We start from the raw sequence: 22,903 nt of genomic DNA on the forward strand, positions 1-22,903 counted from the left end.
ATACAAGAGAATAGCTTACATAGAAGCCTGACCCAGCCCCAGTCCACTGTGCAACTGTAAGCCTTTCTTCCCTGGGCCTCAGCCTCCCACTCGGGAGCAAAATGGTCTGGATCAGAACTACGACTCTCCAAATCCATATATCGAACCCAGTCTGAAGAAGCAAACTCAGGAGGCTGAGGCAGAAGGACTGAAAGTCCAATCAAGCCTGGCATGGCGGTGCATGCCTTTAACCCTAGAGATCCATTTGCAGAGGCAGGTGGATCTCTGAGTTCGAGGACAGCCAGGGCTACCCAGAGAAATCCTGTCTCAAAAATACAAATGGAGGAGGAGGGAGAAGAGAGATGAGGAGGTCCAAGATCAGACAGGAACAAGAATGATTCAAATTTTAAAATGGAAAAGCAAATGTGAGGCTGTCAGTTCAATCCTCAGTACTGTGTGTGTGTGTGTGTGTGCACACGTGTGTGCACATACGCATGTGTGTGTACACATAGACTCTGAAGTCCCAACCCACCCAAAGGCAGAAAATGAGGCTCTTCATGGGAGCTAAAATGAAGCCAGCAGGATAGGTCCTGATCCAACCCAGCCTGCAGAGTTGTAAGAACAAGTTTCTGTGTCCAAGGTTTCCTGGCCTTGTTAGCACCAGCCTAGGATACTAGGACAAATGACATCTACTGTCAGGGTAGACTCAAAGCTCTCTTTCCATGAAATCTTCTGTGCTTTACAGATGCTTTACACTTTACAGATGCTAATGACAGAGCCTCTAGGGTGAAGACAAAGATGGGCTTGCTCCATGATTCTTACTAGGATACAGCCATAAAAGCTAAGAGGCCAGGGTCTACTTGAGCTACGTCACAGAAGCTGTCTGGTACTTCAATCCCTCCAGCAAACTGTGCTTTCCTGCACTGCAAAGCCAATAAGCACAGAATGGGAAAGCCTGTATGAACTTAACCATGGGAGGAGGGACTCAGTACCAGATACACGCTCCCAACTCCTCAGCATCTGGGAATAATGGGCCAGGACCCAGGGACCCCACCTGTGGGCATCCGGGTCACCTAGTGACAAGAGGCAACAGAAAGCTCTTCTTGGGAGAACAGCAAGGACCAAGCCCCTCAAACCTTCTCCATCTGGAGGTCCCTGAGCCATCACACCATGGCAAAGAATAGCACAAGAAAACCTCAGGGCTGGGAGGGCCTTCGGGGCTCAGTGTTTGGTGGACAGAAAAATGCAGACTCTGGGAGAGGCCTGGCTCAAGCTAGTGATGTGTGCCATCCAAGAATCAAGGCCTGCAGCCAGTTTTAGACTTCTGTCCTTTGTCCCAAGTCTCACAATGGCTGTTTCTGCCATGGAGCAAGCTGACAACACAGGAGTTCCATGTCTGCAGTTTCAGAGCCTCCCAAATGCATTCTTCTCTCAAAGCTCTGAGAGGGCAGGGCCCTCATCGCACTGATAGGTAAACTGAGGTCCCAAGAAAAGACTGGACTTTGGACTTGGGTGGGCACACCATGAGCAGGGCCAGTGTTCTACGTGGTCTGAAAGACAGCCTGAGCAGCCAGCTCCAGGCAGGCCAAACACTGAAGCCCCACCCAGGTTCCACCAACCCTGGCTCCAGCCAACTTGTCCCTTCACCCAAAAGTCTCCCATGTCAACATGGCATTTGGCACAGAAACTTCTAAATAGAAGGGAAAATAATAGGCTCCTGTAGCCTAGAGACATGGCCCTTGACCAACCCCTTCTCCCTCACAGCCTGAATCCACACTGACAAAATAGGAGACCAGGGGACAGGTAGTGTCCCTGGGATGGGAACAAGGGTAGTTGGTCCCTGACTCTGATCTTTGAAGCACTAAGCTTTGTGTAGAAAGCAATCAGACATCCCTCTTCCACCTGACCACTGGGACTTGGGCTCCGCAGAGCCAGGTCCCCTAGGTGAGCTTCTATGGCCCTCTCCCAGCAGCTGTATTCCCTCTACACCCCCACCTACTTTGGAGGTGAGTTTCTGCAGTGGGAGGGCTGTTGTGATAAAACAGACTCTAAGTTGGGGATGGCTGGGTTCAAGCTGGGATGCTGCCATTTAAAACTTGCCCCTTCTTGGGAGTTGGTGATGCCTCCTTCTATTATGGGTTTCTGTGAGAACAGAGTGAGATAAACTATATAAAGCCTCTGGCATGTGGTAAATGTCACTTCCTTTTTCCTACAATCACAACAATTAAAAACAGGAAAACAATGACTGAGAGGTCGTGATTCCTGCAACCTCAACCATTCATGTCACAGCCAAGAGCCTATGGCAAACGCAGGCCTCCAAAAGGTTGAAATACAGCCGAGAACATCTACAAATGATTTGGGGAGATGGTTTTTCCAGGAAGCCCAGAGAGATGGGACAGTGGTCAGCTATTTGGATGTCAGGCCTCTTCTTCCTCATGTGCTGTGGTCCCCTGGGATAACAATAGCTACCCCACAGGTTGTTATAAGGAGGAACCAGACCATGCATAAGCCTTGCAATATTCCAAGAGCGCACCGTGACAGGAGGTCTAGGTCCTCCCAATCCCCAGGCAGTGAGAAGAAGTAGAGAATACTTAGTGTAAGGATGGCTCTAAAGAGTGGAGAAGGGCCTGCCTGAAGGAAGGAGAAGGAAGCACAGGAACCCATGGCCTTCACCACTGCCCAGAGAACCCCCCACCCCCAGGAACCCATGGCCTTCACCACTGCCCAGAGAACCCCCCACCCCCAGGAACCCATGGCCTTCACCACTGCCCAGAGAACCCCCCACCCTCAGGAACCCATGGCCTTCACTACTGCCCAGAGAACCCCCCACCCTCAGGAACCCATGGCCTTCACTACTGCCCAGAGAACCCCCCACCCCCAGGAACCCATGGCCTTCACCACTGCCCAGAGAACCCCCCGCCCTCAGGAACCCATGGCCTTCACCACTGCCCAGAGAACCCCCCGCCCCCAGGAACCCATGGCCTTCACCACTGCCCAGAGAACCCCCCACCCTCAGGAACCCATGGCTTTCACCACTGCCCAGAGAACCCCCCACCCTCAGGAACCCATGGCCTTCACTATTGCCCAGAGAACCCTGCCCCAGGAACCCGTGGCCTTCACTACTAACCCAGTATACCCTTCAAGGGACCCACAGCCTTCACTATTGCCCAGAGAAGCCCCCAAGTTGCCTGTGGTTTGTGACTCATGGTCTCTCCCTGGCTCTGTTGCCATTCCTCCCTGTCAGATACCAAGCAGCTGATTTTTCTATCTGACAAGCCCGAATTACCAATCCTCAGAGCCATGCTGAGTGTTTCCTCCTCCACAGAGAACCCTTCTGTAGCCCGGGGACAGAAATGCCCGATCTCATCTCTCCTTCCATCCATCTCCAGGGCCCATACCAACTGTTCTCATATGATCACTTAGTCATTCTAGGCAACAAGGGCTTTTAGGACTAGGTAATGACCTGCTGGGTTCCTCACTGCCCAGAACTGGATTCTAGACCCTGCAGATGCATGGGGGCACCTGAGGTGCCCACACCATTGTGGGAGAAGCTGTGAGCATGAGATAACACCTAGATTCCAGGTGGCAGGCAGAGCAAGGGATAACTAAGCAGCCCACTCCGTGTCCTGGTTACCCTTCTACCCTCCTCTCCTCCTGCTGAGGCCTGCTCTCTTTACCTGAACCCTCAATGAGAGAACTAAAACACACACATGGGCCTGAGGGCCAGGAGGGCCTTCCACTCAGCTGTCAACTACACTGCATCTCGGATCATAGAGAGCGAACCCCTCTCATGCATCTCCAAGGTGCAGAGCCCACTGGCAGAGCTACTGCCCACAGTTAGCTCCAGTGGACACTCCCCAGCTACAACTTGCCAACTCTGCATACTGGGGACCTACAGCAGACCCTGACAGCTGAACTTGGAAGGACAGAAAGCCACCAAGCTCCTGGGCTAGTGTGAGTCTATCTGAACCCCTGCTTTCTACTCTAAGTCATCATACACACCTGAGTAGTACTTATCACACACCCCACACACACACACAGGCAAGAAGACCTATGCACAGCCCTATTAAATTTGGAGATACAAGACACCCAACAGGAGGCAGACTGAGGAGTTTGGTTCTTCTTGGAAACACAGCTGGTATATAGGTATATAAGAGATGGGTGAAGATGCAAAGGAGTTACCCAAGGCCCAAAGACATCATTTACTCCCAAATGCCTTTCTCCTATAGCCAGGCTTTTACGAGAATGTGTTAAGCTTTGGCTTCTGCTTCCTGTGGCTGGGACTGACCTTCTGTCACTTGCCTTGGAGCCAGCATTCATGGCTGACTTTCATTTCAGGGCTATTTTCTCAAGGAAAGAAACTGTCCTGCTGGCATTGCTGCTTTTAATCTCAAGAGTTTCAAGAGCAAGAGTCACATGGTGGGATACAGTGTGGTCAGGCCCTGGCCCGCAATGCCTGACTGTGCTGCCCAACATTATGTTTTTGAACTTTCAAGATTGCCCTCCAGCTGCCAAAGATGCTGCAGTAATGAGTACTGATGTCTGATGAACAAAATAATTCTTTACAGGCCGCTGGCAAACCTCTTGCCACTGACGGGCACTGACCCACTGTGAGCCAGGCTGTGCTCCCAACAGCACCCTCCCTCTCCTCTCCCCACCCCCCAGCCCCAGCCCTGGGTCACCCAGGCCTGACTCGGAGAGTCCCTTGACTGTAGGGCTCTGAGCATCCCTGGGAGCTTATGAGAGCCCGCTGGGGAAATATCTAGCCATATAGTTCAGTTTATAGAAATCAGGTGAGCATGAGACATAACATGGGCTTTTACAGTATGTAACTACAGCTCTTAAGAGAGAATGCAAGCAGCCTGGCATCAAGCAGAGGAAAATAATAACCTACAGAAGCCTGGCCCTCTCCGGGGGAAGCAAAGCTCCAAGGCCTGCTCCTCCTGTTCCAAGAAGTGTATGCTGGGTTTGCATCTGGCCACAGCATCTACCCTAGCTCTGCTCTGGCTTAGAAATGACCTGTGGGTGGGTGATATTAGTGCAACCTCTGGGCTGAGAGAGAACCCTGCCAGGAAGAGGACAGAGCTTGCCCCTTCTGTCACACATTCACACCACACGTCATCATGTTATCCTCTGTACAATCTGAAAATAATATCCACCTCACTGCTCACCCAACACACACATACACACACTCAACACACATATACAGCACAGACACACACACACACACACACACATTTGGAAGGAGCTAGGGAGGGAGGCCTTCCCAGCTCAGCATTCTCAAAGCTAAGCATCATTTGATATTAGAAACTCTCTGGGCTCCTAGGACCAACTACCATCCAAAGCGGTAACAGACCATCCACAAACAGCATCAAAGGATTCTGCAAGTTGCCTTGGAACCCAGAGCAGGAAGGCCCTTGGCCATCGTCTGCTGCCTGCCTTTTTAAGCAGAGCTGGGATTTCTCTAAGGAAGAGCCATGCCAGATGTCGAGGAGGGGCAGGGAAGGGATTTGCCCTCCCCACCACCTCCACATTCAGCAGTGACCTGACTGCATCTGCTCTACACAGTGAGTTTTAAAATGGCGTGTGTGTGTGTGTGTGTGTGTGTGTGTGTGTGTGTGTGTGTGTGTGTGTGTATGTGTTGTTGTTGTTGTTTTAAATGGATTTTTTTTTGAGGAATAAATTAGATAGTTTCATTTCAGTGAGAGTTTAAAAGGCAATCTCCTAGCCCCAGTCCACTAACGGTAGAGAACTGAAGGCACAGTAAAGGCTGTGGGCACTGAGTGGGGGTGGATCCAAGCGCCTTTGATCTACAAGGAAGCTGTCAAAGGTTTACATTTGCGGTTTCACCTATTGGCCACCTGGTGCCTGAGCCGGGCGACATGTGTACTTCTGTGTCCAGATGTCTCTGTGTCCAGATGTCTATGAAGAAAGACCTTAGAGGGTTGCTGACCACCAAGGTAGTGCATGGGAAGTGGGTTCTCCCTGTCCGAGGGCCACTAGCCAGCAGAGTGCCATCGTCAGCAGAGCTGTCCCTCCAAAACTGGGGGCTGTGGGCTGTGGTCATTTCAGCATCACTCTGAGGATCCAGGCAGCATTGGGACTGCACGGGCTGCTCCTGCCTTCACTGTTGCCCCAAGCAGCCTCGGAACGAAGCCTCTGCTTCACAGGTGCGACAGGCAAGGTTAGCTCTGCTGTGATGTTCCCACGTCAAGCAGCCTTCAGGGATATATGAAGATGCCACCACCCAGGCTACACAGATCTGCCCTGGTTCTCGAAGCCCTCGGTCTACATGCCTCATTGTACTTGATCAGATCAGAAATAATTAATGTAACCTCAAGTCTACTTCATATTGCACACCCAGGCCAGGGACTGACCCCCCCCCCCACTGGGTCCTCCTCTGACCCCATGGTACTCCAGCTTGGCAGGAAGTATATACTGGAGGCTAGCACTCGGCAGGAACACAACCCATCTTTCATGTTCTAGAGGGTTGCCCAAGGTGGGAGCATCCAAGCAGAGGTGACCTTGCCCTACCTGTGACCCTGGGACCTCTTGTAGAGGAAATATGGGGCAAACAATGGGCCATAAGTGGCTCAGGAAGCTCCTGCTCTTAGGGGAAGAAGCTCCAGCCCAGAGGAGCAACCATTCCTAACCCTTAGTCTGTTTCTCCCCCAAAATTCCCTCTGCATGCAGCAAACTAGAGAAGCTGGATTGGGCCAGCCTGCTTGGTAGCTGGCTGCCAGCTTGCCTTGCTGTATAGCCTGGGTAAACCATGCACCTACTAAAGCTGCAGTGACCACAGTGGACCCACCCGGTGGGCGGGGTGGAGACACCATATGCTCCAGTGTCACTGTCGAAGCAAGGGGTTAGGCACATTGATGAAGCTGCAGGAGATGCTGGATGCCATTATTCTCACTGCACATGGGCCTGTCCTCTACTGTGTCCTCTAAAGAAAGGTGAGGAGAGACCACTGTGATGGGACAAAGCCCATCCCACAGCAGCTCCCTAGTCAGCTCCTTGGGAAGGAACAGGCCTGACCTATAGACTACCCTGCCCAGAGGCCCTGGAGGCACCTCTGTGTCCATGTTACATATGTGTAGGTATCTGTGCATATCTATCTACGGGTCAGTGTCTATGTGTCTGTGTGCCCATCAGTGTGTGAGTGTGTGTGTGTGTGTTAGCTCAAGCACATGCATGTGCTGGCAGAATTGTAACTGCTGTCCTCACCATGATGGATGCCCACAAGTGACAAAGCTGGATGGGGGCTCCCCTGACCTGCCTAGCAGGTGGGATGGGTCAGCGAGAGGTGGCTCTCTGCTCTGGCGAATGGATGCAGAGCCCTGAGTCCCTTCTGGAAGCAGAGAACTACAGAAAGGAGCTTGCACATGGCTAGGCTTGCTCACTTCCCGCTGCTCCAATGAGTGCAGCAGTCAGTGCACCTTCAGGCATGACAACCTGGACCCTGGGCCAGAAGCTCCTGCACAAATGGGGAAGCTGAAGTAAGAACTACTTACTAGGCTTGGTCCCCAAGAGCATAGCTCCCCTCAGTGAGGCTGAAAGCTCTCACACGCAGCCCTCCCACCATCCAGGGATTAACAAACCAAGGCCAGGAGAAGGCAGAAAGGCTTATGGTCTCCGTGCATGTGAGCCCATACCGGGAATGAATCATATCATTATGGCAGGATTAGAAAGAAAATGCCATTAGAAAGGGCTGTGCACACTCTGGTTTAATAAGGTCAGCGGTGGCAAACAGCAGGGGGCCAGTGCACGAGGCTGCAAAGCCCCATGCCTCCTCCCACCCACAGCAGAGGCCACCAGCCCAGCTGACACCAACAGGGGAACAAATGCTCTTTCTGCCAGGGGCAACTCAGGAAAATCCTTTCCCCAGAACCTGCTAAGAGCGATTACCCAAATCCCCCTCACCAGCTACTCCCAACCACACTCCCTCCTCCAGGGTTCCACACCCTAGACATGCCTCTGCTTGGAAGGAATGGAGGATCAATCGATGGTACTTCACAGACAATTCATGTGCTATTAATCTGCTTGGTTCCCCAATGGCAATGCCCAGGTCTGCCTCCATTACCTACCCCTGCACGTGTGTCAAGGGAACCTCACTGAGTGCTCAAGCCTGCTGGTACTGCAGTTGCATGGGAGCTCTTTGAGGGAGGAAGGGGGCCTCCCCTGCTGTCCCTAGCACGCATATGGGAAGGCAACAGAGAAGGTAAGCCCAGGAAGATGTGTAGATAGATTGTAACTGCTCTCTGCACCTCAGCCAGCTCTCCCTCCTTGCTACTTCTAATGCTGTCTAGGAAACAAGCCAGACAGCCCTGCCCTGGAATGAAGGGAGATAGATACTCACAGCTCCAAGGACCTGGACAGGATGGCAGACAAGGTGAGCAGGATGCAACCATAGGGTCCCACTTCAAACTGAGGAGGAAGAAAGAGGACCTGTCAAACACATATCGCCACCCCGAGTCACCTGTGCGGCCTTATCTGGGGGAAAGCCTGCCAGAACCATGGCTTCATGGCTTCCAGCCCAGTCACAGAGGTTAGTCGGTAGCCATGGAGAATATGTCCCATTCAGACCTTCTTAGCCAAGCCTTTTAAAGGACAGAGGAGCACAGAACTGAGTCCCAAGGCCTGGGCACCAAAGCCCAGGAGCTAGGCTCCATTCTGGGACCACTGCTACCTCTGACCCTGACAGAAGGGGGCTGAGCTCTGCTATTATTGCCCTCTCCCAGAGAAGGAGGCCGCCCAGCTCCTGTGCAACAGTGGAGATCTAAGGCCTCCCAGCTTCCATACAGAATACCTGAGCTATGCAGTCAGCAAGTAAAACAGGGCTGGGATCCACAGCAAACTAGGGAGTGCCCACCTTTGTTACAAAGTTACTATTATAAAAGGGTTTTAAAATACACAATGTTGGTTCTCTGGGTTTGATTTATATGATACTAAAATGTTACTGATGCTGCATCTCCTCTGTTTTGCATCTTACTCTCTCCTCCTGCCCTCCTGGCTCTGCTACTTTGAGCCAGCAGCAAGTCTATAGAAGTATTTCTGAACTTTCTGGTCCCTATCCACTTTTCTCCAATGTAAACTACAGATAAAGTAGGAGTCTCTGCTTACAGCAAGTTGTAAAACACTTAGAGGAAGGCCTGCCTGGAACCCATAGTGGCTCTGGTACACTACATTTTAGAGCTGGGCCTGCCTGCCACCCACAGTGGCTCTAGTACACTATGGTACACTTCTGGCTCTGTACTACCCACCTGCCCCATTATCCCAAGGACCACAGCTGTGTTCGTTACTTTTCACTGTTGTTGTCATGTTGTTTTGGCATTTGGCAACTTGACACAAGCTAGAGACATCTGATGAGAAAATGCCCAAATGAGAAAATGCCTCACCAGATTGCCTGTATGTAGGAAGTCTGTAGGGCATTCTGTTGACTGATGATTGATAACATATTTTATTATTATTTCTTAGAAGCCTGTTCTTTTCCAATGAGAGACAGAAAAGGAGTGGGTCCGGATGGGAGGGAAGGCAGGGAGGATTAGAGGGAGGGGAAATATGATCAGGATGCTATGTGAGAAAAGAATATTTTCAATAAGATGGATAAAAGTAAAAATTTTAAATGTTTAAAACCAAAATAAGAAGTCAGAATGAGCAAGCCACAGGGAGGAAGCCAATAAGGGGCATTCTTCTATGGCTTCTATTCCTGCTCCAGGCCCCTGCCTTCTGACTTCCCTCAATGACACAGTATGACCTGAGAGTTGTAAATCAAAATAACCTTTTCCCTCCCCAAATTGTATCAGTCATGGCATTTTATCAAAGCAACAGAAACCTAGGACAATGGTCTACAGAGATGGAGAGTCAGGTTTCCAGGCCCACACCACTATTGAAATCTGACTCATCTCACTTAGGGCATGAAGAACTGTGTCTGAAGATGCTCTTTGTACATCAACAATAATTTCTGGACTTAAAGCTAAAAGGAGAAATGGCTATTTCAACAAGAATGATGTAACTGAGTACATTTTCATTTCTTCCTCGGCCACCAAGAAACTCAGAATCAAATATAGTATTCCAGTTCGGAAACTATGACAGCTCAAGGTTCTAATAAAGTTATCTTTCCTTCAAAGGACAGGCTTTGTTTTCACCCCATAATTCCCATCGTCAGCTAACTGATCATGGAAACATAACAGAGTGAAGTTCCTGCACCGTGAGCATGTTCCCTCTAGGCACAATAGTGTACATCTGTGATCTCAGCACTGGCAGGTTGAGAGAGAGTATTGCAAGCTCAGGCCCATTGTGGGCTATAAATGGTTGTGAGGCCAACCTGGACTGTATAAAGAGAACCCTGTTTCCAAAATAAACAATACAAGAGTCTGGTCTCTACTAAGGGGCTACCTAAGAAGTAGTTGAGTATGTGTCTGCTCAGTGGGGGTGACTCAGAAAGACAAAAGAAAAAAAAAAAAAAACAAAACTTGCAAAGTGTGGAGAACGGCTCATCCAGAACAGGGTTGCCAGCTCCTCTGAAAAAACGCAGGAAGGCCTGGGAGGTTCAGAGAGGGATTTTTGGGGGTGCGGTGTCTAACAGAAGTCCAAAAGGCAACAAGAAGATAAGTGACCGCTGCTTCATGCAAGCAAAGTGCAAAGGCCCAGGTGCCGGCTAGAGGGGACCAGAGAGCCCCCTTTTTATAAACACCACCCATTTTATAAATATGCTTCACTCAACCTCATCTAAATCCTGTGACCTCAAACCAGGCATTTGGTGCTGTGGCTTCTACAACGAAGACTAAGACCCTGCCTTGCAGATTTCCTGGGTTATTTATGGTGCACGCTCTCAAAGACAATTGCTGTGGATGTGACAGCTGCAAAGCCATGCTGTTGTCCCCACTCAGGTGACCCGAGCTTGGCAGGACTTGGATGGCAGATCCTGCGTGCAGCTTTGATGCAACCTTGCAGAGAGTCACCAAGCTCACCCATGCCCCCCCCCTTCTACCATGGTCTTCTTCTTTGTGTAGTGGGAGCCTCAGCTTTAGAATCTGTCTCCCCAGCCAAGCCTGTGGGGCCTATCACCCTGCAGGCTGCAGTATAGCAGTATGCAAGTCACTGAAGCTGAGCTCACAATGCACAGTGAGAAGTTGTTACTGTGCAGTGTGGCATGGTCCCACGAGGACAACGCAGAGAGTGCTTGCTTTGGGCCCCCAGAGAGTAGGAAACCCAACCCAACTTGGCCTTTTTGCCCTCTCAGAACACAACTGAATGGCACCAATATTCCTTCTTGCTTTTAAAAAATATTTATTAACATTATCTCATCAGATTCAAGCTGCCAAGACTGGGAGGCCCCAGGGCATCGTGGTGGCATGAAAGACAACCTGGGCCAGAAACTGTGGCTAAGGGTTGGAACAATGTCTGGTACCACTTGGGAAGAAGGGACCCTGGAGAGACATGAGCCCACCAAGGTATTCCAATGGGCAGCTGGACAGAAGCCTTCCACACTGGCTTGTGGCCACCAGACACCTCTCAAGGGATGAACAGGAATGAAAACAACATGGAGGCTGTTTATTTTGGGCAGTGGTGGCCTGCATTTCCACGCCTGGCACGAGGACCTCTCTTAAGCACAGCCATGAAAAATGGATTTGGTGTGCTCAGTGCTGAGGCGGCTCAATTGCTTCCAGCAAAAATACCAATGAAGCTGTGGGGGAAAGCACCATTTCCAGAGGAATGGGGGGGGGCAGGTATCGACTAGACTGGCTGCCCCAAGGAGCCATAGCGAGCAAAGAGGCATGCCTAGAGCCTATCGGTGGGACCAAGGGGGGCTCACCTGAGAGCAAGCCTCTCTCTTCGAAGTCTCTCATGGTTTCTGTCATGCAACAGGCTTCATGGAAACCCCAAGGCATGGGTTGAGGCATGAGATCCTACTTGCAGGCAAGGATACAGAGCCATCAGAGGGGCAGTGACTCACAGAGGGCATTCTGGCCCCTCCTTGGTCCTGGATCACTTTCCTTCCCCAGCTAGGGCAGCTCCATGCTCCATCTGCCTAAGGGGATAACCTTCCACAGGTATCCCCTAGGCACACTGCTGTGCTGTCAGACACAGGCAGCCCTGGGTCTGTTCACTCAGAGCGCCTGCACTTTGTGTAGAAGGCATTTCCCCACAGGTTCTCAAGGGTCTTAATAGTTCTAGAAACTATTCAGCTGCTCCAGCATCCATCTTTAGACGAGGAAACAGGGCTTCCCCAAGGCCATGGCCACATGCAACCAGCAGTAAACCCAGGCGGTCTCTTAGCCCTTGCTGCCAACATTCTCATTGCCCTCAGCAAGGGTGGGGAACTGTGCCATTAGCAGACACCCTTCAAGGTTATTCCAAGAAAAAAAAAAAATAGAGAGAACAAGGGATGAGGCAAATACCAACCCCTCTGCCTAGACACAACGGGAAGCTGCTCTAACCAAGATGACTGTGCAGGCTCCAAGATCTCCTGAGCTGCCCAAAATGGGAAGTGACAGCTCTGGGACTAAAGGGCTTCAGCAGGGCCAGTGCCCCTTGGCCACTCCTATCGTCAGTTATTCTTAGAGTGGGACTCTGTTTCCTTCCCAGGGAACATCTGTCTGTCAGGATCAGGATGCTGCTGGGGCTGTGCCAAGACCCTCAGCATCTTCAGGGGAAAGTGCTGAGAAAGGGCATCTAACAGTGGGAACTCCAAGTTGGGTCCCACCTCCAGCCAATCTCCCTCCCTAGGCTCACCACTCAACACCCCTTCCCCTATACCCCACCCCTGAGCATTTCCTAACCTTCTGGTGCAAGACTACTCCAGAAAGAGCTTCCTTCGTTACATTCCCATACCATGAAGCTAGAGCCTAGCTGCTATCCAGCCATGACAGATGAAGTAAATGAGATACAGAAAGCTTCAGGATGGCACCCAAGTCTCAGGACCAGTCAGGGTCAAAAGCAAGATCCAAAGCCAGGCTGAGTATCTCATAAGCCAAGTCCTTTGCCCCTGGAATGTAGGATGTGTCATCCACACACTCCATAGTGCTTTACACCACAGAAAATTACAAGACCCCTACGTTTCCTGTCCAGCTTAGCCATAGGCCAGGAGCCAAGCTCTAGCCAATAGTAAAGTGCAGTTGACTGGAGCAAACCAGGTGTTGTAGGGTCCTGTGACCTACCTTCCCAGGACACTGGCAAGGTCCTGTGCCAAGAAGGGACCCCTGCAGCCCCACCCAGGAAGCTGTTTTCTTGTTACCTCCCAGCTTGTTCTAGAACCCTCTCTGCTGATCCAGGGTAGCTGCTTACTACTTTCTAGAGAAAGCCCTAGAAAGCCAAGCCTCAACTTGGCTTCTAGTACCAGATACAGCCACACTGGTACAACTCCCTGGGCCTTGGGATCGCTGCAAAGATGTCATGGAAACTGTGTCTCCTGTCCACACCCACACTCTGCACCCTCCATCAGCACACTCTGCTCAGTTTATTTGCCAACCCCAGGGTGGAGGTGACCCTGGGGCACCACTCCACCTACCACCCTCTTCCATACAGAAATTAGGAGGCCTAGCAATGCTCATGCTCCCAAGGAAACTGATGCTCATACCTGATGAACGCTCTGCTGCAGGAAAGCCACCAGGTCCTCAGAGCAGGTCAAACTATACAGTGTGAGCTGTGAAGAAACACACACAGGGTAAGCGATGTGTCCCCAGAGGCTGTGCCCATTGCTGGGCCAGGCCCTGTAGCCTTGGCTTTATTACAAATAAATAAATAAAGTGCAGAATCTTGTGATTCTGGGCTGCCTAGCAATGCTGGGTGAGCTCCTCTAGAGCTCCCCCCACTCTCCCCTGCCACTGTACACAGGGATCCTGCTTCCTGTCTTTTGAGGACGGGACAAAGAGGAGGAGATGGCAGGGAAGAATCACTTCTCCATGTCACCATGCCAGGCCAGGTCAAATCGCCACAGACTGTTCTCAAGCGGGTCAGCAAAAAAAAAAAAAAAACTACATCTCCAGAAAACATCCAATCTAGCAAGGTCCTGAATGAGGGTTCAAAGTCACATGTGTACATGGCTGGGTCATAGGAAACGAATCAGCTAAAATACAAATAGTGAAGAGGTAGAAGGTTTTGAGTATCTTCACTGTGCCTCCATTTTTAGCAATACGCGTCTTTCCTGCCTCTTCCCTGGCCTCGCCTTAGGTTGGGCCCATGGCTGCTGCTTCGTGCTACCAATTCCCCTCCCCACTTCCCACATTCCATTGTCTTTCCTCATCCATGAGAATCCTAGAAAAGATACTGGAGACACAGGAGGGGCAGGAGGCCATCGTAGCAAGGGTCATCTCACACGGGTACTGAGGGCACCAGGGTCACCTCTACTCCTGGGCACATGGAGGCTACAAGGAGATTCTGGGCCTCTCAGCCGCTGAGCCAGCTCTGACAAGCGCCAGTCCCCACCTCTCCCCTACCCCCAAAGGGCAGGATTCTGGGGGCCTAGGGATGGCCAGTCAGCCCCAGCCTGGGGAGGATTTACTTAAATGAAAGGAGACAGTCCCCAAACAAAGCCAAAGGTGCAGGAGAGTTTTCCAGAGAGCCGTACTGTTTCTAAGACTCCATCCACTTTGTATTTCCCTGTTGGGCTGAAGTGTGCTGTTCCTGAAGCCCTAAAAAGGAGAGGAAGGTGCGTAAGTCCTCCACCAGATGAAAGGCACACCCTCTAGCCAGCAAGCCCACATGTGCCATGACCTAAATGTCGACAGGAGTGACAGCTCCAGAGAGAACAGAGCCAAGGGCTTCTCATTTTCCCTGCTGTGAACTCACCCACGAGTCCCGGGCATGGAAAAAGGGAGGTGGGTGAGCTTGAAACAACCACGCCTGTGTCTGGCAGGAGGGGACCTGCCTCTCCCTTACAGTTGGCAAATCCATCTGCCGGATGGATTGCTGGCCTGCCACTGTCATCACTCAGGGCAAGGGTTCCAGCCATCCTCTTAGACGCCTCCCCACCCACTGAGACAACCCCTAGCAACACACCAGGTGCACAGCCCAGTGCAGTCCTGACTAAGAGTAGGATTTGGGATGGGACCCATTTGCCACTGGTGTCACTGGGACACACCGCCACCCTTCTTCTCTTGGTTCCTGAGAGCTGCCAGACAGATAGATGTCAAGGTTAATAAGCTGCCTGCCATAAAGCAGGTGGCAGTAGCTGAGACACCTAACTACAACTGATGTGATACACAGATACTGCCCTAAGCACATCACGTTTATTATCCACCATTTATTTACATTAATAAATGATTCATACTGATAACGTTATTATATGTAATACATATCATTTATTTATACTTACTCTTTAGTTCTCACAGTCACTAAGTTATTATCACCCCCATTTTCTAAACAAGTCAATAAATGAGGTGAGGTCAATTCCCAGGGTCACACATCCAACAAGCAGCAGCTTGGAGAGTCTGCCTTAGAGAGGCCCCTTTCTTAAGTACCGTGCTAAAGTAACCAAACTGGTTCCCAAAACACCTCCCTTACCAAAGGTTCACCACAGAGCTGGGGCAAAGTGATGTTTCCAGCCTGAGGGGCAAGGATGAAGCCCATAAGGCTACCTGAGGGACTTTGGGGCAGGATGGAGCTGCCATCAAGGCAACAGAATCCAGCATCTAGGTTGTAACCTCTGTCCCTCATCTCTCTATCTCATTCTCATTGGTATAAGGTCCAAGTGACACAAGTAGAAGTATGCTTTGGGGACTCGGATGGTGATCCAGACTCATGATGTCACAGCTGAGTCAGCCTGTGGCCTCGGGATCAGGGAAACGCTGAGGGAAACTGAGTGCCTGGCTCACAATCTTGGGCCTGTGCTTCCCAAGTCCTGGGTGGTAGGCAGGCAGGAACACCCCCTCCTTCCTGAGTCTGGAGCTTAGACATCAGCAGAGCCCAGCCGCCCAGCATGCAGACTCTCTGTCCAGGACCAGGACAGCCTCCACCATCAGCTGGGCTGGAACGAGTTGGGAAGTGAATGCCCAGGACCACTTACAGTGCAACCACGGCTTTCTCTCTGCCTCCAGCGCGCCATAGGATGTCTGCAATGGCCATGGCAAGGCAGTGGGTTCTCTGGGCATCTGAGGGCTGCAGTCGGCTAATGAGAAAAGGTACAAGTTTAGGTTCATGAAGACACTGAGCACAACAGGCATGCCCCATGGAACATGTTTAGGTGACCCCTCTGCACATGGCTCCTCTTTCCTTAGCAGGCCTAGCTAAACTTCGGAGTCTGCAGGCTCTACAGAGAAGGACCACAGGAAGAACCTTGAGGGAGGGTCTTGAAATTTGGAAAAGGAATATTACCCATGGAGCAATGAGGACCTCAGAGGCTTGGCGAGGTCTGGACATGAGCTATAAGAGGACTTCTCATTCCGACAGGGCCAAGAATACGCTGGCACCCCTGCCACAACAGGCAGATGTGAGACACTATCCTGCCCTGACCTTAGCAGTCCCAAGAGCTGGGGGCGGAGGAGACTACAAATTGTCAGAAGCCAGGGCCCTAACTAGCTGGCTATGTAAATGAGCTTATGGGTGAGGAAGTCAGACTGAGGGATGGCTATGGGTGGTACCACACATGTGACTGGCAGCAGCGGTCATGCTGTGATGGGGGCTGCCCCTCCTCAGACCCCTTGAGAGGCTGTGAGGTTCGTGCAAAGCATCAGACAAAGTGGGCTGGCATACACTGCAGAGACGAGAAGGGCTGCCAGGATGGACCTCGGGGGCGGGGCGTGGGGAAGGCACAGGAGAGGAAGGTTGGATGGAGAAGCAGGACACAGAGCACCATCGTGTAGGCGCAGGGTAGTTTTGGGAAGCTCAGCCAGTCACCACATCTAAAGCCACGGAGCCGTCCTGCAATAAGAATGGTGACTAAGAAGTTCCTGGGACACAGTGCGAATAAGAGGGAGGAAGGCAGCCAAATATAGCCATTTCTTTCCACTTGACATTTCCAGGGCTCCTCCGTGCTGTGCTCCTGGCTTTCCTCTGTGCTCAGTGGATCTCCCTACATTCTTGCAGAAGCTGGCTCAAATCTCTTCCTAACCAACGAGTTGAAGACCTTCTGGGGGCAGGGCAAAGGATGCACCCAGGAGACGTCCAGGTTTTCACTCACCAAAAAATGCCTGACCTCCACACTGAGATGTGTGAGAGAGAGTGCTGGAATCGGCCCCTCCTGCCAGGGCAAGAGGGGAGAAACCAGGACACCAGTAAACAGCTACTATGGTGGGACCCGGAGCCACGCATCTACAGCCAGGCTGTTATTTAAAATGAAAATCTAATTACTTAAATTAAAGGTGACAAGACACAGTGGTGCCTCCGTTTCCCCATTTAGGAACTGACAGCGACACTGAGCTCCCCTCAGGGTTGGGAGCCTTAAACAAGACACTGCATGCATATGAACCCGGCCACGGATGCCACAGACGAGGGGTTCACCTGACACCTACTGACATGGAGCTCCGCACCAACAAGGCTGTGGAGGCAGCAAGATGAGCAATGAGGCTCAGCATGGAAGCAAATAAACCAGTGACCGCCGGATGCTCCTCAAACTCAGGAAGCCTGCCATATTTCTCACAGGAAATGGGGACCATATCATGGCCAAACAGGATGGCCTAAGCTGTTAGGAGCACCAACCCAGGTCAGCACTTGCTAGGAAAATAACATTGACAAAACATTTCTCTGGGTTTCAGGAGAGGCCATGCCAGGGACAAAGCTGCCTGGATGGTAGAGACTGGCAAACAACAGGTGAGAGGGTTAGACGTTAAGTCTTTGGGTTCAGAAACTACAAACAGGCTTGGTGGCGCTCCGAATGACAGCTATGGTTACTCACTGCATGCCTGCATCTCACATCTACCTTCTCACCTCTGCTCTGCAGTTACAGCCACTCCCCCCTCCTCCCGTTGAGTTTTATTCTCTCCTAGACCACCCACGTTCAAGGTGGGATCTCTTCCCACAATGACCCCGCGTCAGCCCAGATTAAAAGCCTCACCTGGTAGGAGCTGTGTAAAAGCTTGCCTGAACAGAAGCTCACTGCCTGGAACACCTAATGCTGGGAAACCTGCAGTCTAGGGGTCATGGGGACCTCATCTGAGCACCGAGCTTGAGGCAATCCTTGCTTGCAAACCTTTCAATGCAGTGACATTCAAGATTGTTTTTCCAGGTGCATTGGTGTTTTGTCTGCATTTATGTCTATACGAAGGTGTCAGATCCCCTGGAACTGGAGTTACAGACAGTTGTAAGCTGCCATGTGGGTGTTGAGAATTAAATCCAGGTCCTCTGGAAGAGCAGCCAGTGCTCTTAACCACTGAGCCATCCCTCCAGCCCATCATTCAAGATATTAGAAACCAGCACAGGAGTCCTTAGCAAGTGCCTGGCACTGATGATAAGCACTCTATACGTATCATTTCAAAAAACAGGAGTTCAGCACTATATCACCCTCTTTAAGAATGAAGAACTAAGTCTTGAAATGAACTGATGTATCCAAGTCACAGGGAGGAAAGAGGGAAGGAGAGAATGGGAAAGCAAAGTCGAGCTAATCACGGTTTTAGGAACTGCCGCCTGCCTTGCAGCCCATCTGTCAAGCATCTTGTCACACAATCAAGACAGCGTGCTCCTGGGCCAGCATCTCCCTGTTCCCACTGGCATTGCCTGCAGCCTCTCTTAGCTGGCCTGTTTCTAGATTCCTCGCTCATCAAATCAGCTTCTAATTAGAAGCATCTGAAGCTCCCACTTCATTCTGGCCTTCTCCATTGAGACCTCATTGCCTAGATAGTATAGTAGATCACAAAAAGTGCAGTGACCAGCAGTCAACAAGTCTGGGGTCAGTATCTGGTTCCCTGGCAGCAGGGAGCCCCACAGCTTCCTCAGTCTTGCTGTTCTGCATTTAAGTTACCCAGAGTTGTCAGGGCTCTCTGTACACACACACACACACACACACACACACACACACACACACACACACACACACAAACGTTCACTTATCCCAAACATGACAGCAAAAAGATGGGTCACCTGTATCTGCCAACATAGCCAGAACTTGACCCTCTCCAGTATCTGGGCGATAGCTTCACTGGTGATCGCTTGGTGACAGAGAAGATCCTACATTGCCTAGACACCAGACACATATTTAGCACATTCCCACCAGGAATCTGGCCCCTGGCCAGGCTCTTAGAGCAGAAGTTTCTACAAGAGTCTAGTTCCTCCAGAAGTACAGACTGAAATGCCTGGGGAGGGCTGGGTGGGAAGCCTATGTCTGCTCGTGTCTCAGAAAAAAAGCAGGTGCTTCTACCCTAATTATCTCAAGACAAATTGCACCAGTGCCCCAAAAATGTACCCACGTGAATTATGTCTATAGAACATTCTGGATGAAGCTGGACAGTGTGTCCAGGCCATGATTCCCTCATTTCCGCCCCTCTGAGGGAGGGTAGAGGGCTGACTTGCTGGGGGCCACAGGGACCTTGTATCTAAGCACCCAAGACAGATGCTCCTGTCATGGACTTCAGGTCCCACGATTTCACAAAGAAAGTATGATAAGAAGACAATATCCCAGATCCCCTCTCTGCATTCCGGCCAGCCTCTAAAGGCCTTTCCAACCCCTGGGCTCTCCTGGGGCCTGGAGGGGATGAGCCAAGCTGCATAGCTCCAGTCCAGTGGAAAAACACCGCATCCTGCCGCCTGGCTTTGTCGGGCTAACTGAGGCGAGGCAGCTGCCAGCCTGATGGACTGAGTCGTAATGAGGCCAGACAGCCCCACAGAAAACACATGGCCCCGCCAAGCAGCTTTTATTTCTGCCTGGCTTCCCTGAAGGGGCCACCCACCCTCAGCTCTGCTCTCCTAGAACCTTGTCCCTTTCCATGGGTCCTTCAGACCCGCTGTGCAAGAACCCAGCCTAGGAGCTGCACGTGTGGAGGATCCTTGGGCTGGCAGAGTGCCCTGAGAAGCATCACAGTTCCAAGTCAAAAGAGGAGCTTGTCTTCCTCCCCGCCCCAACCCTGCTCTTATTAAGCTGGGCAGTTTCTACAAATGTGGAATTCCAGAGTGAAATGGGACCAGTCAGGCCTCAAAGCTACCGAGCACACACAGCCTAGGCAGGAACATGGATGACTCTATCCACCAGTACCAAGTACATAAGTCACTCAAGCTGGAGATCTAAAACATACATAACTGTACCCACACCACCACTGCTCACACACACACCTGACTGCACAGTAGTTGTCTGTGCTCCTCTGCACTAGCTTTTTTTTGTAAAACTGGGGGGGGGGGAGGCTCTGTTAAGAAAGCCCTTTGTGCACAGAGAACCTAAAGAGTGCCGAGCATCCATCAGCTGCTTCCAACTCAAGCAGCCTCATCTCCTTCTCCTGCCATCTCTGCTCCCCACTGCTTCTAGTGTGCAGCGACATGCTGTGACAGGCAAGATGTCACAGGCCAGTCTTGGCTCAGCAATGGTGCCAACTTTGACCCTGAGCTAGCATCTCTCCGTCTGCGGGGCTTGCTTCCCCCCCCCCATACTGTGATGGGCTGAATTTCACTTTCATGATCCTGGAGGGTTTTTATTTTTAAGGCTCTGTCTGCATTTTCTCAAGGAGTGCAACCTGAGGAGGGTGTTTACTAACTCAGAGATGTGAGCCCTCAACCACCACTGTAGCCCAGGTCCTGACCAGCTCCTGTGCCCTCTGCCACCTCACCCCTGGCACACTGACTCCCTCCACCCTCAGGACACACCACACCCACTGAACAAAGATGCCTACTGTAGCCTTCAACCTGCAGAACATGAGCAAGGCAGAGGCAAGCTGCACATGGCACCCTCCCACCTCCTCCTGCTCCCAGAACAGTGCCCTGCTCTGTGCTATCAGGACTAAGCCCTGTGTCCCCCGTGGTTCTCGTCCCCAGCCCTAACTGGCTGCCTAAGGCAGTGGCACCGTCCCCCTGGTAGGAGACCAGGGAGTGTGGCAGTGCCCTTACCGAGAGCCCTCTGGCCAGGAGGAGTACATGCTGACCCGCTGGGAGGGTTTTAGAGCTTTTACAGATCACCCCTCCACCGTTCCTTTCAAAGTTTCCTTGGACTTCAGAGAGCTGAGCCAGGTGTTCCTGCTTCCTCTCACCACGTAGGAAGGGACACCCTGTGCCCTTAGCCTCAGGACCACAGGGATGTGGGATGCAGAGGGATAATGGGCAGCATCCAGAACTACTAGGCCCAAAGAAAGGGAGCTTCATCACCTTCCACAGGCAGATTCTACATAATTATATCATGCATTCACATATTATGAACCATACACAAGCCTACTTACACAACACAACCCTCACACAGCATAACCCACACATACACAATCACCCACCCCACACCGAATGTGACCCACTGATATAACACAACACATCCTCCTATAATCATGACCCACTTAAATAACATAACCCACCCAAACACCCTCCAACACGGCACAACTTCAACATGCAACACATCCCCCATGCAACACAACCCTCACACCACACAGCCCACATACAATACAACTTTTAAATAACCCACAACACAGCCCCAAAGCACAACTCTCACACAATATAATTTGTATACTAAAACCTTCATGCAACATACCTCACACACAAGATAAGCCTCACATCCAACACAAAATCCTACATATAATACACCCTCCAAAGAGAGCACAATTATCCCATAAAACAAAATTCACACACATACAATACCTTCCCACGTGCAATGCAACTTTTCTAGATTGTATTAACTCCCATACAAATATAATCTCCACACAGCACAACCCCTTCAATGTACTACAACCCATACATAATATAACACACACACACACACACACACACACACACACACACACACACCACAGCTTCCCTAACAAAATGCAACCTACATGCAGTAATTCAAATATATAGCACAGCCCCACACACAATACAACCTTCCCCCGCACAAGCCCCATACAACACAAGCCCCCAACATTACAGCTCCCATGCAGAACACAATGCAATACATCACATAATCACCAACAGCACTTCCCCCCCCCTCCTCCCAGGTGTGTGCGTCCCCTCAGCGCCCAGCATGACCCAGGTCCCACATGCGAATGCAGCAGGCTTGGACTCTTGGTTTTTGTCCAGATGAACCTACTTTCTTTCTCAGATCACAGCACACAGGAGCTCTAAGCCAAGGCTACATGTCTTCCTGCTCCTCTCCCCAGCACAGCCCCAGTATAGCTGCCTATGCAGGAGTGTGCAGATTAGGCCTAGGGAAGGTTTGACAGGGGCTAAACAATGTGAGGCCGGTGAAGGAGAGTGTCACCTCCCACCCCTTGGCAGGTTCCAACCTGAGGGGCCTCCAGCCTTCAGAGCTCTGGCTCCCTTCCCTTGTGGGCTATAAGAAACCAAGACAGCTTATATCAGGGCAGCATCCCACTTCTGGAACTTCGGCACAGCATCCCAACTACTGGGAAACCTTCTGTGTATAACTCCTCCAAAAGTCCAAAGGGAAGGATCTGAAGAGGCTCTGAAGGCGCTTTGGGCTGACATGAGTCATAAGACATCACTCGCGAGAGCCAGGGCCAAGGCGCACTCAAAGTTTTTGATAGTCCCAAAGGCCCATAGGCCCTTGTGGTTGCCTGGCCTTACCCCATCCCTTGCCACCTCAGGCAACCTCTGTTCTCCCTGCCCTAGGGCCTTTGCACATCCTGTTCTCTTTATTGGAATACCATTCTGCATCCCCTCCCTGTTTGTCTGGACAGCTCATCCATTGTTCATTCAGTCATTCTTCAAAAATCCTAAGGGCCTGTCCCGTGGGCCAGGCACTGTGCTAGATTCCAACACAGTGGACTGTCAACATACAGAAGAACCTCCCAAAATCACCAGCCCATGGACCAGGCAGCTCAGGGAAGTAGGTCCTTGCAAGGAGGCAGACACATAACTGCACCAA

At 51.2% G+C, this 22,903-nt stretch overlaps 1 protein-coding gene across 1 annotated transcript in view; it reads right to left on the reverse strand.

The window, feature by feature from the left end:
- Positions 1-22,903, reverse strand: part of LOC127235883 (probable ubiquitin carboxyl-terminal hydrolase MINDY-4) — a 69,002-nt gene that overhangs the window by 22,810 nt on the left and 23,289 nt on the right. The window contains exons 9-12 of the mRNA XM_051203270.1: positions 15,989-16,090; positions 14,552-14,615; positions 13,562-13,627; positions 8,339-8,406 (exon numbers count right to left, since the gene is read on the reverse strand). Of these exons, the coding sequence (XP_051059227.1) occupies positions 8,339-8,406; positions 13,562-13,627; positions 14,552-14,615; positions 15,989-16,090 (300 nt within the window). The remainder of the gene's footprint in view (positions 1-8,338; positions 8,407-13,561; positions 13,628-14,551; positions 14,616-15,988; positions 16,091-22,903) is intronic.

Source organism: Phodopus roborovskii, unplaced genomic scaffold (assembly GCF_943737965.1).
Source record: "Phodopus roborovskii unplaced genomic scaffold, PHOROB, whole genome shotgun sequence".
Classification (NCBI taxonomy): domain Eukaryota; kingdom Metazoa; phylum Chordata; class Mammalia; order Rodentia; family Cricetidae; genus Phodopus; species Phodopus roborovskii.